Source organism: Camelus dromedarius, chromosome 5 (genome assembly GCF_036321535.1).
Source record: "Camelus dromedarius isolate mCamDro1 chromosome 5, mCamDro1.pat, whole genome shotgun sequence".
NCBI classification, from domain to species: domain Eukaryota; kingdom Metazoa; phylum Chordata; class Mammalia; order Artiodactyla; family Camelidae; genus Camelus; species Camelus dromedarius.
The window spans coordinates 68,334,259-68,353,226 of record NC_087440.1 but is presented as its reverse complement, the minus strand read 5'-3'; the positions used below and the strand labels follow the sequence as shown (position 1 = coordinate 68,353,226).

At 48.7% G+C, this 18,968-nt stretch overlaps 1 protein-coding gene across 1 annotated transcript in view; it reads left to right on the top strand.

Annotated features, from left to right (window-relative positions):
* Positions 1-18,968, top strand: part of LOC105086255 (zinc finger protein DPF3) — a 199,870-nt gene that overhangs the window by 114,333 nt on the left and 66,569 nt on the right. Inside the window, exon 3 of the mRNA XM_064486090.1 lies at positions 4,245-4,352. Coding sequence (XP_064342160.1) covers positions 4,245-4,352 — 108 coding nt within the window. The remainder of the gene's footprint in view (positions 1-4,244; positions 4,353-18,968) is intronic.

Sequence of the window (18,968 nt, the reverse complement as noted above, 5' to 3'; positions counted from 1 at the left end):
AAGAGTTGGCCAACAGTGGGACAGCGTCCTTCAAAGTAATGAGCTTGCCACTGAGGGAGGGTTCCATGGCAGCCGCGCGGCCACCTCCCTGAGCTGCTACAGGCAGAGCCCTTCCCTGGTGGGCTTGAACTGCCATCGCTCAGCTCCCTTCAGGGGAAGAGGAAGCCACTCCAGTGCTTCTTTTCAAATCTGTTCCCATCCCATTTCACCTTCAGAATTCTTAATGGCTCACGCTGTATCTGTCAGAGGTGCTCATAACACTCAGGATCCACCTGCTGAACCGGGGCCACGCATGTTACAAGAGATTTGTCTGGAGTCTGCCGACTGCGCAGGCGTCGAGCTCATCCTGCTGAATTTTCCTATGGAGCCAGTTCTCCCCGCAGCCAGTGTGTGAGTTCCTGTGTGGATGTGTGTGCCCGCGCGCGCGTCCATCATGCCTGTGCTTGCACATGAGTGTGAGTGTTGTACCTGGAGTTGCAGCTCAAAGTAATAGAAAAGCAGTTTGCTCATTGGGGTGTGTGAGTGGAGGGGGAGCTGTGGCCTTGGTTACTGAGAGGGCTGGTCCCCGCTCTTGTCTCCCACCTCCCTCTCCCCTCCTCCATATCCCCCCGGCCCCAGGCTCACTCCTTCAGGTTAATTTCCCCGGTTGCAGCTGTGCCTCCATCCCCCGCCTCCCCCTCCTCCCTCCTCCATCTACCGCACACATGGGCTTTGAGTTATGTGCCTCCTGTTCTAATGAGATAAACAACATAACTCTCACGAGGCTCTGCTCATCCCTCTATAAGTGGAACTCCAGGGCTGAACGTGTTGGCCCTATAAAGGCACCCTGGTGCCTGTCAGCTCAGGGAGGAGGGCAAGGAAGGGGGCGGGAGCCCTGAGAGAGTTCTTGGGGCCATTTGCTTGTTGATACCAGTCGAAGCAGACATCAAAGGGAGGCCTGTTTCCATCCTTGTGGCTAATGGAGCAAAGAGCAGCCTTGTCATGCCGGTGGGGGCCTTGTCCTGCCACGTGGGCAGAGAGTCCAGGCTTGTCTGAGTCAGCTAGCTCATGATAATTAATAACTGGCATTTGTATGAGGCTTCATGGTTATAAAGAGCTTCTTGAATATCAGCTAATCCCCACGACAGTCCCTGTAAGGTAGGTATTACTAACACCCTTATCTTACAGGGGAGGGGACGGGCTCAGAAAGGTGGTGAGATTTCTAAGGTGACAGAGAATGGGTTTCGAGGGCCTGTGCTCTTCCTCTGAACCGTGGAGCTTCTCAATCCAAAGTTTAAGAATGAAATAGACAATCCCTTCTTCTAGACATTCAAACTTCTTCCTAAAATGGACTCTCCCCGGAGGGTGGACCTGCAGCTACAAGCTGAGTGGCCCGAGGCAACCTTGGTGCCCCTGACCCACAAGTGCAGTGACCACAGTTTCAGGGAGGTCAGAGGAACTGGACAAGTTTCGACTTCTTATCACTTAGTATCACTTGAGTATGCAGGTCTGGACTAGTTCCTTCTCACTCGCCTGCCTTTGGTCAGGTTGGAAATACCAGTGAAGTAGCCTGTGGGACCAGAAGGAGTCTAAGACACAGATTCCCATCTTGGGGTGGGTGAGGTGGGTTCTGTGCTCAGTTCTGAGCTCATCTTCTGGGGTCCCTCTAGGATGGTTTGGATGTTGGTAGAGGAGTCTCCTGGAGCCAGAAACAGCAAGGCCAATGGTCATTCCCTTCTGCATTTCCCAGGCTGGTTCTCTTCTGGTTGAACCAGTATTTCTTGATGTACCTTCCAGGCACTGTGCTAAGTGTTGTGGATACTCGAGATGGACATGGCACCTGCCATCCTGGATCTTATGAAACTAGTGGGGATGACTGTCTAGTAAGCAGGCAATTAAGATGCTTTGGGAAAAATACAGGGAACCCACTGGAAAAACCATTAAACCAGTCTTGGTACATGAGAGAGAACACCCAGGCAGTGACTAGCTGATGCTTAGACATCCAGAGGTTCTTTGTCAGATTTGGTAACAATCTATAAGTTTCTTAAAAAACAGAATCGTTCACTTTCCCCCGCCCCATCCCCTGCCACCTATATTCAGATTGGGTAGGTCTGGCATGGATTTTGAGCATTGGTGGTAATAAATTCTCCAGGTGATTTTTGGCTTCAGCCTGGATTAAAAATCACTAATCCAAGAAGAGTGGGGTTTATGGGACTAGTTCTGGGATATGGAGCAACAGACTAGCCCTTGTACTTGACCTTCTCTGGGATCCTGGGGACACCAGCCTCAGAAGTGGCCAGACATCTGGAAGGGAATCCGACTCAGTGTACTCATTTGAGAATTATAGGATGAGAGGTGCTGTGGTCCTGGAGTGAACCACACCAGAAACGTCAAACTATTCCCAGTGATGCCCTCCTCAGAGGTCAGAACTGGACCTCACATGAGAGGGAGACCAAGCTTACTTTTTCTGATTGATTTCTATAAACCAGCCAGTCTAGTTCTCCGAGTCAAGGAGCTCAGAGCTTCAGGATCCTTCTACTGTGCAGAAGACCTTGCAGTTATCAACAAAATCAAGTATTAGAATGACTCTAGGATGTGATGGGCCCTTAGCTCATAACATCAGAGATTTTTCTGGAGCCTCTAGGCTCCATCACCCTCAATGGTTTCTAAGAATCAAAAGGTAGGGGTGGAAGGGTCAGGACTCCCAACTTGTTCACAGCCTAGCAACCTGTGGGAGCAGCTGTGTGATTAATAATGAAACTTAGCACATAAAAAGAATTTGAAAATTTTGTTTCCTTTAGTGCTGGAATAGTTGCCTCTGCTTTGGATCCAAACCAAATGGGTAGAAATGACAAGTATGAATGAAAAATGAATGAATAGATATATAGCGATAAAACTTTTGTAGATTTTTCTCTGAAAAGTGCAAAAATGAAGCCAGTTTTTCTCATAACTTTTAAAATTGGAAGACAGCAGATGGGAACAGGGTTGTGATGTTTTCTCAGCCCCATGGTCCTAGGCCGAGGAAGTGGCCCTCTCATGGGAGGCTGCCTGCATCTAACAGTTGTCTCGTGCCACGTGTGTCTACAGAAGACTGAGTTGTGACTTCGATGAAAGTGAACTGGAACATACCTGTTCATTCATTCATTCATTCAGCAAATGTTTAGTTTGATTCTTCTCTGTGTCCGGCACGGTTCTGGCTCTGGGGATTCTGACGTGAGCAAGACAAGGTCCTGTCCTTGCGAGGCCTTTCATTCTGGCGGGGGTGGGTCAGTTGGCTTCCTGGTTTATTAGGGGGTGCATTGGGCAGTCTTCTTAGTCTGCAAATGACCTGACCAGTCTTCAGCCCTCTTCCTCTCCCCTCAGCCTCCACCCTGCCCTTTTCTCTGGGACTAGACCATGGTCTAGCGTGGGGAGTCCACGTTCCTGCGAGGCCCCTGGCTGCCATGCTACGCACCACAGGATCCACAAGCGTGTGGCCTGATGAGCAGGAAGGCTCCTCCGGGCTGCTTGGCATGACAGATGATGCTGGTGCGGAACTGTGGTGTCAAAGGCCAAATCTAAATGGAGACTCCTGTTGGGAGACAGTGTGACATGTTTAAGCCTGGCCACTGGACTCCTGCTCATTTCTTTTTGTGAGGCCCAGGAAAGGGCAGGGATGTACAGGTCTGCCAGCTGTGCAGGCACGGAGCCTGGTCTCAGGAGCAGGCTTATGTTCTGATGGAGTTTGCACAGGGCTCCCTTTGGCTTCAGTGAGTTGCCTAAAGCCATCAGTGGGTGGAAGAAGCCCGTGGGTAGGAGATCTGGCTCCTTGATCCTGTTTACTTGAAATGTTTCCCAGTCTGGGCTGTCTGTAGGTAGATGGACTGACCTCTGCTGCTCCACCTGGAGGGGAACCTGCTTGACCTGGACAGAGGGGCAGTCGATGGGCAGTAGCTGGATACGCACTGCCTTGGAAACCCCGTGATAAGGTTAAATCTGGAAAAGTCCCTCTTGTGGTTTGAAGGTTCCTCTGATCTTCTTCCTGGGCCAGGAGAGAAGAACTGGTTTTGGTCACAGTGATGGCTCATTTTGGCATGTGCTTGCTGAGACAGCACTGTGGAGCAGACAGAGCAAGGGTCCTGGGGTCAGATGACCTAGATCCTGCCTCAGCTCCACCGTCTACCAGCTGTATGACCTCTTACTGTGAATGAGACAGTTAGACAGGGTTGGTTTCCAAGGCCCTTCCAGCCTGGAGCCTTTAACCTTTACACTGTCTCTGTCCACAGGCCTCGCCCCAGGCCAGCTGTACACGTACCCTGCCCGCTGCTGGCGTAAGAAGAGACGATTGCACCCGCCTGAGGATCCGAAGCTGCGGCTGCTGGAAATAAAACCTGGTCAGTGCCCTGTGGATCTTGGCTGGGCCTGTGATGGGAAGGGTGGGGAGTGCGGGGCTGCTTTGTCCATAGAGCTGAGTTTTCCAGGACAGTGTGTCCACGTGGTGCTCTCAGGAATAACCAGGTCCATATGCACCCCCCCACCCCAACCGGCTTCCCTCTCTCTTGGGGTCTCAGGCCTTCCCCTTCCTTTTGTCTTTCTCTCGCTACCCAAGGAGAGGAAAGCCAGCAGGCACAGGGTGGGAACGGGCCCAGCAGGAATGACTTTCGCAACAGAGTGGAAGGAACTGCAGCCCTTTAGAGCCGGGGGTACCTTCCTGTGGCTTCGAGTAAAGCAACCTCGTCCCGGACTGTGTGTTTCTAAGGAGGACAGTGAACCCTGTACCCTCTTCCCCCTTACTGTGAATGAACTTCTGGAGCATCTTACAAGAAAAGGGCCAGCCACTAAAAACAGAACCCATCTTGGACATGGGAGTGAAAGAGTTTCAGTTCAGAATTTGCCTCTAGGTGATGTTGATTGCTTTGTGGCCATGCAGAAGGTATTGGTTAGTCTTCTTGACTACTGATCTGTTATTACACTTCTGACCGGATGGCCATTTTTAGACCTCATGGGTTGCAGCAAGGCCAAGGGGTTGCCCTGGGTCCTTAGCTTTAAGGGAACCTCTGGTCTGGGGGATGCCAGAGCTGGGACATGACTCAGAGTGGTGGCAACCGTGCTGTTAAGTGGAGCAAAGGCAGAGCTGACATACCCCCTCCCACTGTCACCAAACAACACAGATCTGGCAAGGCTGGTTGCCTAGTGATGCCACCTCACTCCTGCCTTTCCACACTGGCTCCTTACGCTGCCTTTTCTCTGCAAAATCTCTGCTTACAGCTGTTGGGATGCTTTCTCACGTTTCCATTGTTAAGCATGCTTTGATTGTTCACTTTAACCCAGATTTCACTTGTGCAAAAGTTTTGTTTGTTAGGGGTAGGTGCTCCACCCAAGTTCTCAAATGGTCTTGCACAATTTACAGACCCTTGCAAAAACTGAGGTTGTCTCAAGCTCCCTGAGATGCAGGTTGTGGGAGAGCCAAGTCTCCCAAAGCATGATAATGTAAGCCACATGTATCATTTTATGTTTTCTAGTCTCAGCATTCAAAAAAAAAAAAAAAAAAGAAAAGAAAAGAAAAGAAAAAGAAACAGGTGAAATTCATTTTAACAATGCTCTATTTAATCTAACGTAATAATATCATTTCTACATGTAATCAATATAAAAATTATGAATGAGATATTTTGCTTTTTTTGTTATTATTTTTAACTCCAGTGTATATCCTACACTTTTAACACATTTGAATGCAGACTGACCACATTTCAAGTGCTTGATTGCCACACATGGCTAGTGGTGGCCATATTAGTCATTGTGGTCCTAGAATTACACTCAAAGTGTGGTCTTGACTAGCAGCACTGGGACCTTGGTAGAGATGCAGAATCTTGAGCTTCACCTCAGACCCTCTGTGTTAGAATTTGCATTTTATCAGATCCCCAGGACTGCATCCCCAGAATGCATATCGAAGTGTGAGAAACACTGGCTTTGAAGACTTAAAGGTGGCGATACCACAAGTCAGTATGACATGACTCCACACTGTCCCTGTTTCTTTATTAAACATAAGTAATTGTCGATATGAACAATTTATTTTGGAGGTGGGGGCTCCCTCCTTACCTGTTCCAGATCCGTTGGTCTTGGTCTCTTGGATGTGGCATGGATGAGTGATGAGGTAGTCCCTGGTTTGATTCTTAACTGGACCAATTTAATTCTACCCCACTCAGAGCTTTGCAGTAGGTGCTATGGTGAGAGGGGGAGCACATGCCCACTGGCTGTGTGGGCTTTGAGCGAGGGTACTATTCTGTCACTAGTTGGACGTGCGTCCATGTTGGAGTATGTGAACCCGCTGGGTATATCTCCCCACCTGTAAATAGCACAGTGGTTCCTGGGATTCCTAGCCAGCCTCACAGCTTCCTCATGAGGATCAAATGAGCCATGTGCAATGGTATTTGCCTTTTCTTACCCTTTCAATTAAAAATCAAAAAAATTTTTGAGTAGGGAATACAGTCACATGTTTTGACATTCCAAAGCTATAAAAGGATATATTGTATGGTGAAAAATAAGATGCAGTCTCCAAAGAGGCATCGATGGTACCGTGTTTTGGGGGATTCTTCAAGAGAGAGTTTATACACACACCAGGAATTACATCCATATGACCTCCCCCTCCTCTTTGCACCCAGCATAACCACCTTGCACTTTGCCCTTTCCATTAAAAAATGTGCCTCAGGCATTGGCCATGTCAATATATAGTTTCCTCATTTCTTTTTCACAATTACACAATATTCCATTGTATGATTGCATCTCTACTTATTTAACCGGGCTGTTCCCAATTTTTGTTTCTAATTTTTCCGATTTAACCAGTGAATCAATGAATATTTTACATGTATATGAGGATATCTCATATGTAACTTGTTAATTTAAATGATTTTATTATAAATACTTGACACCAACTTAGTCTTTATTCTTTTTAAAAGTCTCTATTCTTAATATTCATATAAAAAGTATCTATTAGGAACACTTTATATCAGACTAATTGGATGGTCGTCTATAAAATCAAAGACATTTAGTACTGTAAAATATCTCGGACATCATTAACTCCAATTCTTTATTTCATTGAAGTCCAGACAGGTTAAGAGACTTGCTCAAATTCACACAGCAATTCCTGTGGGAACCGGCAGAAAATCCAGGTTGCTCAATTTCTCTGTTCAGTGCTGTTTCTGATTCCTCATGCTGCTGCTGGTATGCTAACTTAAGTTTCTTTAAAGAAATTTCAACAAGTTTTTTCCCTTAAAAACTTTATTTTATGATTGTAAAACTAATACATTAATTATTAAAATACACCCAAGAGACGGTTGAAATTTCTTCAGTCATAAATGTCAGACACTTAAGTCGAACTACCTTAAGCAAAAAGAGGGAAATAGGTTCATGTAATACTGAACCCAGAGTTGATCTGGGCTTCAGGCAAAGCTGCATCCAGGGGCTCAAACATCATAGTGAGGGCTTTGTGTCCCTCTTTCTACCTCTAACACTCTCTTCTCCTCATGGGGCAAGCAAAGTAGCCACCAGCAGCCATAGACTCAGCACTCATCATATCCAGCAGAAAGGCTGTTCCCTTCAGTAGCTGTGGCAGAGAAGTCTCTGGAAGGACTGATTAGCTGAGTGGGTTTAGGTCTACCCCACCAATTACTGCCACTGAGGAGATGGGGCACTCTGATTGAATCCTCCTCATCATAACCAGTATCTGAACAGCACACTAGTTTACAAAGTTATGAAGCATTTTCATTTATATCACTTCCTTTGGTGATATAACCATAGCCCTGGGAATTGGAGAAGGAATGAAGGGGTAAAAGTGTTATAAGCTCATTTAATAGGCTATTGGCAAAGCCAAGCGGGATTTACTGTGCTGCTCACGAATCTGATAACCTATATTCTCACTATTGGTGGGACTGAGGCTAGAAGCTGCTTTACCAGTGTCTGGTCCTTTTGTCTACAGACTTTTAACACAGGCCTCCTAGTGCTGAATGTGGAGAGGGTAAAGGAAGACCCTGGGGCTGGCAGTGTGCTGTAGCCAAGTGCCCTGTGGCACCGTGTCTGTATCTGGGATCACATGAAAGGTTTCTTGGGCTTTGCCTTCACGTTTGGGGCAGAGGCTGAGGTGGCTGTTCCAGGCCTCAGCAGGAAAAGGCCCAGTGTCAGAGATGGCCAGGGACCTGTGGGACGACCCTCTCTGGAAGGATGAGCGCCAGGCTCATTGAGGATGTGCCCTCAGAGGTGTAGCCATATCTCATGGTGGCACAAGACCCTAGCAAAGTTGGGCCCACCCAAGGCAGGCTGGCTCCTCCACACCAGCACCTAGCAGGCGCTGAGAAACAGTAAGCTGTCCAGAGCTTTTCAAATGACAGAGATCCTCCTCGGTGAACTTGTTCCCTCTCTGGGTAATCAGACCTACTACTAAGCCTACTAAAAACAAAAACAAAAACCCCAAAGCCTCGGGCCACAGGTGTGTCGTTTCTGTATCATGTTCTGAGTCTGTACCACTGGGCCGGGCCTGACTCTTAGGATATACCTCCTCACCAGCCTGTGACTGTTAAGTTGTGAATAAAGATGCCCAGGGAGTGTCTGGGAGTCAGTGATGGGGCCCCTCGGGCTCGGACCTTGGAGCATCAGGGCCCGTCTAGAGAACACAAAGTAGCATGACCAATAAATGTACCACTCTCTTCCTGGAGGTGACACACGTTTGCAGTTGAATTTTTCACACAAGCCAGCGTTTCAGAAAAGGTTCTTCATCCAGGGTCCCAACTAGCCGGTATGGCATCTTTGTGCAAATGTAGAAGAAGGCGCCCCCTCTGGGTGGACGTTTATAAACAGCGCCCCTTCTGGTGGGTTAGGAGAGCACACACTGGCTCTCAGCCCTTTTATGTCCCCTTGGCAGGGGTCCCTGTGCAGGTACCATGTGCCCACCTCTCAGAGATGGAGGGAGAGGCTGGGGGCCTGCTCTCTTTTGCACACTGAAGTGGAGTTGGATGTACCCTTTTTGAAGGTCAGTGCATAGCACCTATCAGTATTTAAAAATCACATGCCCTTTGACCTATAAATTCTATGGCTAGGGAATTTATCCTATAAATTAATATATAGTCAGAATGTATCAGGTTGTCCACTGTGGCATTGTTTGTAAGAACAACAAACAAAGAATGAAAACAACCAGAAGGTGCCTTAGTAGGGGACTAGTTAAATATATAGTACATTCATAAACTGGAATACTATTTTGTCCTTTAAAGGAACAAGTAGAAAAAGTGGAAAGACATCCAAGCTATATTTTAAGTGGAAAGAAAAAAAGCAAATTGCACAATATTATGTATAATCCTCTTTGGGCAAACCTTGTAGAAAACTGATAATCAATTTGTCCATCTTGGGCTGAATCTCTTTAAATCTATAGAAACTGAAAGAGTGTGTTTATGTTGAAAGAAAACCAATGAATGAGCCAGCCAACCCTTGGCACCCCTCCACCACCCAGGCCCTGTGGATGCCCATCCTCTCCTCTCTTGGGCTCCACCATCAGCGCCTTGTGTCCTCAGGGGAGGGAGAGAGAATTTCCCCTGATTAGTGAGAGATGGGGCATTGGCCTGGAGCGGAATTGTCTCAAGGCATGAGTTTCCTTCCATGTCAGACCTTTTTATGCGTAATAAGGAGATGCCACAAACAATTTGCCATGGAAACACCCAATTTGCCATGGAAACACCCAGTTTGCCCCTCCCATCTTCCTTTGTGTCCCTGCCTGAGTCCAGCCCGTGGTGGGCAGCTTTCAGCAACAAAGGCCAGGGTATAATGTGGGTTAGAGTGGTCCTTGACCCCAGGTCTTCAGAGCCGAGAGCTTTGTCAGGAAACCAGGTCAGGGCAAGGGGAGGGGGTGTCCATTCAGGAATGCTAAGGGACCTTGGAGAAGGGCTGAGGGCAGGGCTGCAGAAACATCCACTTCTGGTTCAGCCCCACACAGCACAGAGCTTACCTGTGACATCTCGGAGCAGGAGTGGGGAGCAGATTGTGGTTGCTGTGAAGTTGTTTGTTCCTGGGCTAAATTATACACTGATGGAGTACTCCCCAGGCCTGCTGTCCTCATCCCATCTCCCTCACTGTGAATGTGCCATCCTGCCTATGTTTCTTTACTTACTTGCTGAAAGTACAAATGTGTCTGTGTGGGGGTGGGATGGTGCTGAGAGCTGGGGAGAGCTCTTTGGAATTTGAAAGCATTCTCAACGTCCCTGGACCTCTGTGTTTCTCACGCCTAACATTACCCCTCCAATCAGTCTTGAATAAACATCTTGCAACCTCCTACCTGCCTGGGCATCTGAAGGACAACACATACAACATTATTTCTCTCTGCTGACTGACAATGGAGTTCAGTGTTCCCTGCAGCTTGCACTTGGCTGCAGAGGCAAATGCAAGGTGTTTCAAGGCGCAGCCATCACAATTCAGGCAACACGAAGACTTGGGTGGGGACTGGTGCGGAGGCGGGCCTCCCCTGGACTGTTTCCCCAAGAATGGAGCTCTGTCCTTGCAAAGGGAAAGCCGAGCTGGCAGGAGAGAAAGGTGGGTGTAAATATCCACCAGAAGGCCCTGAAGCAGGGCAGATATTGGGCAAAAGCCAGCTGATTAAAAAAGAGCCTTTAACTTCACTGTTTTTTTTTTTTTTTTAAATGAAGAAAAGGAAAAAGGCTGAGTACAAACTTTTACTTGTGTCCTCCTGTATTAAATGCACAGGTAGTCTGCTTAGATCAGTTAGCATCTTCTAACCCCAGATTTTATGGTTCCTGTGGTCTAGAGCAGATTTTATCTTTGTTATATATGGAGGTTGGGAAAACTGTGGCATTGAATTAGGAAGTTAATTTCCCAGGGGATATCAGTGGTGAAGCCAAGGATAGAACCCAATGGGGGAACCTACCAGGACTGGCGCCATGTTGCTCCAGGACTCAATACACACGTTCATCCTGGCATCATCGGATCAGCAGGCCTCCTGGAATGTACCTGGGGCCTTGTAAATCCCTTCTGCTCCAGGACACTTGGGGAGCAGCATGGCTCTTTGCCACCCTTGCCAGATTCCAAGGGTGATGAGAAGGAAGGAAGCCAGGAATAGAGTTCTGGTTCTTTCTCTTGTGTTTTTGGGCAGCCACTCAATGACTGGGCATGAATGACCAGGATAATCACCGCCCCACCACATGTTGTTGGGGGAACATGAACAGTTGGGCAAGAACCCTGAGGATATGATAGGCTAGGGTGCCCCAAAGCAGAGGGTGCCATAGCCAGCCAACAAGAAGTCACAGGACCCTTGGAGGGGTACCCCCAAGGGGGCGGTCCGGGCAGAGAGGCCTGAGTCCTGCCTGCATGGGCAGCGGTGGAGAGAGCGGCTTTGCCCGCCTAGGGTGTCCTGGCCACACTGCACTGCCAGAAGTCTACAGATGGGAGCAGGCTGTGGCCAACTTCCCCAGCTTTTGAAAATCCTGCATCTTAATTAGTTCCCTACTGCTTTTGTACATGGCCCACATTCTAATAGTCCCCGGCTTCTTCCACCATTTGCTCTCTGATGTTCGGTGCGATTTCTCTTCTCCTCGAGACAGTCTCCCCGACTCCTCCAGCACTCTCCCCATCCAGAAACAGCTTAAGGAACGCCAAAGTGCCAAGCGTGTAGCCCGAGATTGATGAGCCTGTCAGCTGGCTCCCTGTGCCCCCTGCCTCCCCTCCCCCGTGTGCTCCGTACAGGGATGAACCGGGGGCGGGGGTGGGCGAGATGCAGGGACGCCGAGGAAGGGACCCGTGGAGCCCCCGGCCAGGTGTGAGCCAACGGGCAGCGTGACCTTCTGCCGGCCCGCGCAGGAGTCTGGCTGTGTCCTTCCGAGGGGGAAGGACGCTGGGTTCCCACCCCCATCTGTCAGAGCTTATCTGTCTCTGCGAGGGGGGTTGCCTGAGCTTGGTACGGCCGGGAGAATGGATGCCTTCAAGTGCATCAGGGGGAAATGACCAGTCATTTGTCTCTTTCCTGCCGTGTCAGAGCTGCCGCCATCCATCGTGGAGGCCGCAACAGCCGCTTCTTCAGCTCTTGTCAGCATTGTGAGCAGGGGAGCCAGAGAGAGGTGGGCAGGCCACACCAGCCCCGGCCCCGTGCCCGGGCTCCTTATGCTCCTTTCGCCTTCCAGGTGGTCTGGGGAAAGGAGCCGGGGCCTGGGGACCGGGCCGGGGCCCTGGTACTGTGTGCGTTCGGCGGGGCTCTGGGCGCTTGGGCTGGCGCAGGAAACCGGCCGCAGCTGGGAGTCGGCCGGGCGGCGCGCACACCTGCTGCTGAGCTTCCCGGACCGTGGTTTGCATTCGGCCCCAGCAGAGTCACGTTTAGGGCAAGGGCTGTAAGACTGAGGAATCGCCCTGTTACACCAGGGCCTGTTCACTTGTATCTCTCCCCAGTGCACACGTTTGAGGGCAGGGGCCCACCCGATACTCCATCTGTAACCCCAACACCCGGCATGGGCTTGGCACATAGTAGGCGGACAGCAAAGATTTATTCAAGGGATGAAAAGAAGAAAGGTGCCTGGTGTCTGGTCTCAAGCTTGTAGAACATGGCTTGGCTCTCATCATGCCCACATCCCAGATGACTGAGGCTGAGCAGGAGAGGAGGCACCTTCGGCAGCTGACCTGGCCTCTCCATCCGATTCCGAGCCTGGGCTATGGGGCCTGTCCCAGCTTTGCCATCTTTGGTTTGGGGTAGTAGGGGCCTCCACTGTGCTGAACAGCTGTGCTCTGCAGGAGAAAAGGCATCAAATAGGAATCACAAGGTCTGGGTTCAAGTTCAGATCCCTCTACCTACTGGCTTTGTGATTTTGAGCAATAACCACTCTGACCTTGATTCTTCATCTGTGAAATGTGGGTCACTGCAGCTGCACTGCTTGCTTCCCCAGGGTTGTTTTGACAGTCACGTGGGATGGTGGAGCTGGAGGGCTTGGCCAGTGTGAAGAGGCACCGTGATGCCATCTCTGTGCTGTCCTGCTGGCTGGGCTGAGGAGATCTCAGCTGACGCTGTCTCTGTCCCTAGCACGAGGGATGTGCTCACTGCGGGCAGCTCACTGCCCAGCTGGAAGAGCATGTGCTGTCTGGTCAGCATGCGAACCCATTTCTGCCTTAGAGTCTTTTAAAAGCCCAAGTCTAGTATCTTTTATACCAAGGAGAGAAGGCCTGGCATCTGGCTGTGGGATCCACCTTTACCAGAACCACAGCTTTCCCAGACTCACCCCTGTGTCCCAGAACTCAGTCCTCTGGCACCGTTGCCGGGGGCACAGAGATAAATTTGGAAGGCTTCCTCTCTGCTTTTACGAACACCTGTCATCCCATGGTGCTAGGCCAGGCCTGTCTGGCTGGGTCTTTTCTCCTGCCCTTGGCCTAGGCTGATCGGCCATCTTAGAGAACCGCTCCTCTGTGGACTCACTCTGTATGGCTCTATATACCTTTGTCCCTTGGCACTCGGTCCCCAGCCTCCACACCCGGCCTCTATCCTGGTTCACTGGGTGGGGATGCCCCTGCTCAGGGGCCAGGGAACTGCCCTCTGGCTGTACTTGGCAACCAGGACATAGGTGCTGCGAAGGCAGGGCTTGTCTGTATCACACACGCCCTCTCCTAAGCGCTGGCTCATTGGCAGGGCTTCACGCCTATTGCAGTCACTCCTAACTGGTCTTGCTTCTGCCCTTGCCTTCCTTCAGTTGTTTTCTGAGTGTTAAAATATAGGTGTCATAATGTCACTCTTTGCTTGAAACTGCCCGTGGCTTCAGATGGCACTCAGAGTAGAAGTCAGCATTCTCGCAGTGGCCCACACAGCCCTTCAAGGCCCGGGAGCTCTCGGAACTGGGCTCCTGCTCTGCCCTCAGGCTCACTGTGCTCTGGGCAGACAGGCTCTGGCTTCAGGGCCTTGGCACTGATGGCTCCTTTGTCTAGAATGTCCTTTCCTGGATGGCAGCATGGCCCCCTCCCTGCTCCTTCAGGCTCCGGCTTTCCTGGCCACATCTAAAGCTGCAGCTACCCTCCCCTGACCCCTGGGACTCCAGCTTCCTCTCCTCTGCTCAGTTTCTCTCCAAAACACCAATTACCATCTGTCATACTATGGGTCTTGCTTGTTTATGTCTTGTTTCTCCCCTACTAGAATGTAACTTCTGTGAGGGCAAGAGCTTTTGTTTTTTGTTCTCAGCTGTGTCCTCAGCACCTAGAACAGAGCCCGGTACACAGTAAGTGCTCAATAATGATTTATCAAGTGAATGGGAAGAGCAAGATCTCTTCTAGGTGGTTCTGCTGTGATTTCCAAATCTGCAGGACAGTGTCCCCTGGACTAGAGCAGCATCTTGCCCTCCCAGCCTTGCCTCATCCTCAGCCTCGCCTATCCTCTTAACTGCTCCAGACTTGACTCCTTCACTTCCATTCCCCCGGGACCCATGCCCAGGCTGGGGGAGCTGTGCCTCCTGGTACCTGATGGTCCTAGAGTGTCAGAAGGCGAGGAGTTTGGCTGAGAAGCACAAGGAGATGGAGACATTGGGAAGCAAAAAGGAGGGTGCTCCCCCATTAACTGAGCATCCTCCCCTGCAGATGCTATAAGTCCATTATCTCTTCTGGCCCTGGAACAACACCAGGATATGAGCTCTCCAGCTCTACAGATGAGGAGATCAAGGCCAAGTGTGCAGTGCACGATACTAGAGCTGAGATTTCACCCCAGACAGCTTCTTGCACTTTCCAGTGATCTGTGTTCGCTCGATCCATTTCCCGACTCAGTCCATTCCCACCGTCCCTCGCCTCCCTCACCTTCCTGCTAAGTTGCACTGATGTGGCCTGCTGACCAGCCCAGTGGAGAGCTTCCTTTGACAGTGTGGGTGTTTTCCTGTTCTCAGGGGGGAGGAGAATGCTCATCTGTGTTGCCGATCTCTGGGTACTGCCAACAGGGGCCCATCCTTGTGTGCTGGCTTAGGGGCAAGTGGGTAGGCACAGCAGAGAGTGGGGACCACCTCTTGGGGGAAGGATCAGTCCTTCTGTTGTGTGGCTGTCCTGGGCTTCTAAACAAGCAGTAACAAGGGCCTGCAGGGTGCAGCCTGGGCAACGGGTCCTCATTGTGAACCTCATCTATTTTGAGCTTTATGAATCACAAAACAGGGAGTCCAGGGTAGCCAAGAAAATGGCACCCCTGAGGAATGAGCAGATGGATTCCCGGGCCTGCCACCATCTCAGGAAATCAGGGCTTTGGCCCCCTCCAATCTCTTCCCCTGTGGGGTAAGAGATAACAATACCCCCTTCTCCGTCCCCATGAGCCTTTAGCTGATGGGGATAAATGAAATAATGACTCTTAAGCTTCTTGCTCCTTGGGAGTAAGTTGATGTGTAAATCTAAAGAAATATGATGAGCTTAGCTCCTCAAAATAATAAGCACCCAGAAGAGAAAACTGCACATTTGTATTTTTAAAGAAAAACTAGGGGCAGGTTAAAAAAAAAATTCCGAGCACTTATGATGTAGCAGGAAGATTGTCTGCCATTGTCTGTGGGATTCTTCCCTCCCCTTGCACTATGACTCTATCTCCAGGCTCCTGCATCAGGGAGAGCTCATGATGGATGGACGGATGGATGTGCCTTGTCGGGGTGTTTCACCACGATTTCCCTTGGGGCAGTCTGTCTGTTGGCAGAGCACAGCCTCCCAAAAGATGGTATCTCTTGCAAACTCGACAGCTAACAGACAGCTCCTCTCTTTGTATATTTCCCCAAAGAAGAACTGTCTTAATCTGTTTCTTATATGGCATATTTTATTATAATCCATATATGACTTGCAGGTCCCCAGTCCTCCATCCTGAGCCAAAAAATGCATGAGGAGTTAGAGGCACCGTGAGTCCGTGACATCTAAGCGTCTGCATTTTTAAATGACCTGGGATTTAATTACTCTCTGTGCTCCCATGTTGCACTTTCGGGCTTGTCTTGCCTGCATCCTGTTAATGAGCTCAGTGGCTCCAACAACCCAGTGGAAGCCTTGCATTCGATGCGCTGGGTGGCAGGCTTGGGGCACCTGTGTCAGAAGCCTGTGGCTTTGATCTTCACCCGAGAGGGTGGCTGCTCTGTCCACAGCCCTAGAGGGAAGCCATTGCTCTTCACTGGTGATTTTTTTTTTTTTTGGCTTTGCTTTTATTTGTGCTTTTCTTTTCTTTCTATTTTTTTTAGAAAGACTTTCTATGCTTCAATCCTTGTTTGTCTAAGAGGTTTTTTCTTATTTGGAAACTGATTTGCTTCGGTTTGCACAGAAGCTGTCTCTGGTGTGATGGATCGTGCTGGAAGTCACCCAAGGAGTATCTCTGTTCCCAATTAGAAGTGGAGGCTGAGCTGCTTACAGGGGCCCAGGGAGGCGGCTGGCTTGGGTGACAGCTGCTGCCGCTCTGGAGAGAGTAACGATCCGTGGGTTTATATCCATGTGAATAAAATCAGGCTAATTTAAAGATGAATTACGTGTGTGTGTTTAGACCATTTTCTTTTAACGTTACATGTTGGATGGCTCCTGTCCGGTTATGTGGTCCCCAAATTTGTGCGAGGGTCAAAATGAATACGCTTATAAAGCATTTCTCAATCCTATATCCAGATGAGTTGTATTAGAATAAAACTGAATCAAGGAAATCCCTAAGGGCTTCATGGGGAATATGTCTAGGACATACGTTGTGCAAGAGCTTGGACCCGTTACCTTATTTTTCTTCACTCTGGGACCTCCTGTGGTCAGGAGCCAGAGAATGTACTCTCTGCTGCTTTGTTGGGAGGGCACTGGTTAGCCTGTCACTCTGACCTTGCCAGCTTTACCCATAGTGCTTTGAAACCAGGGTTTGCCAGGGGTCAGCAAGAATGCTGTTCTGGAATGGCGCTCAGCCGGGTATCAAGTAGACAGCATGAAGAACCATAGTTAATGTCCTTCCATTTTTTGGAAGCAAAATCATAGCACATGTTGCTTTTAATGCTATAAACCTGCACTGTTTAATACGGTAGCCACCAGCCACATGTGCCTATGGAACACTTGAAATGTGGCTAATCTGAATTGAGATGCTCTGTGAGTGTAGAATATACCCTAGATTTCAAAGACTTAATGTGAATAAAATAATGTAAAAAACTAGAATAATTTAAAAATATTGATTGCATGTTGAAATGATATTGTTTTGGATGTACTGAGTTAGATAAAATATATATATTAAGATTAATTGCACCTGTTGCCCTTTACTTTTGTAAGTGTGGCTACTAGAAAGCTTAAAATTATATAAACGGCTTGTACTATATTTCCTTTGGACAGCACTGCTGTACCATTAAAATCAGAATCATCCAAGCTTTGATAATAATAACATGTAGCATTTATATGGCACTTAGAACATCCCAGGCTCTTTACACATATGATCTCCTTTTGAATCTTAAGTTTTGAATAGAAAAAAAAGCAAAACAAAAATTCAGCCTCATTTCCTATTCTGTTTCTCATACTAGTTTTTGTGGATCTTTGTAGAATTTCTTTAAGCAGTGTATTACCACGTTTAATTCTCACACCAACCCTGTGAAATAGATACAGTCATCATCCCCGTTTAACACATAAGGAAACAGATGTAGAGGTTTAAGTAACTAGCCTGTGGTCCCTTGACTAATACGTGGCAAGGCCAGTATTTGACTCCAGGAGTTTCTGAAAGCAGAACTTCTATGAGCCAATTAAATATTTTGGTTAACTAGGTAAGGATAATGTCACTCAATTTCTCTGGAATTCTGGGAGAGTCTCTGTCTTTCTGTGCTCTACTTTCCTCAACAAGGGATTGGACTCAAGATGCTGTTGGGGTTCCTCCTAGCTCTTTGCAGGTAGGAGAGCCCATTTCAGTCTTACCGTATTGGTTCTCTTTTCCCTCTTTCTTCTGACACTGTGCCCATCTTGTCAAGGACCAGAGGACTGAGCAAGTAGACTGAATGATGGGAAAGCAGGATGGAGGAATACTTAGCAGAGGAGGAAGGAGGAGCAGGAGAAGGAGGCGGAGGGAGTTCAGCAGTGATGGAAAGTTCTGTGTGGGCTCAATACTGTTGTGTGGGGTGAACACCACGTGGGGATGTTCATACACAGCAGAGCTCAGAACCGTGACACACACCTGCCCTCAGCCTCAGCAAAGATCTGCCTTTTATCCCGAAATATGAAAACTATGGAGAGGGTATAGGAATGCAATGGATGTGCACAAAGGTTAGGATAAACTTTCCTTTTCGTGGAAGGACCAACGCAAGGCAGAGTGAAGTCCATACAGTCTAGAGATTAGGTGAATGGATTCTGAGGCAGACTGGGGTCAAGGCTGGACTTTGCTCCTTACCAGCTGTGTGATATTAAGCAAGTTGTACACCTCCCTAAGCTGCAGCATCCTCATCTGTAAAATGGGACAATAACTGTGCTCACCTTGGGTGGCGGAGGGGATTAAGTGATAACACAGCAGTAACAGGTGCCACCTTGTGAATGTTTACTGGGTGCCAAGCAGTCTGCGTGTACACAAATGTATTAACACTGGTCAGGGCTCAGCCTGAGCCTGCAAACTACTACTAAAGATATAGCCAGTGGGGCTTTAGTCACCCTCTTAACCATGTCTAGGAAAGATCATTTGGCTGCATTCTTGTCCTGTTGTGTGGCTTTCTGTGAAGTTACTTAACTTCTCTGAGCTTCAGGTGACTCATTTATAAAATGATTAAAGCAGATGATCTGTGAGGCCTTTTTCAGCTCCAAAATACAGTGCAATTCTGGAAATAGGATTTATTTAGTGTTGAGAAGGCTAAGGGGGATACTAGAATATGAACTTCATAGATCTATATATATATATATATGAGTATTATAAGTTTGAAGGATGCTGAAGAGCTGTTCTCTTTTGACTGAGGACAGGACATGAGGCGACACATTTTAATCATTTTAAATTAGACATTTGGAAGCCTTTTCTGACTTGGGAGAAAGAGTAATATGTCATCGGAGCAAGCTCTCGAGTTGCACATTGAACT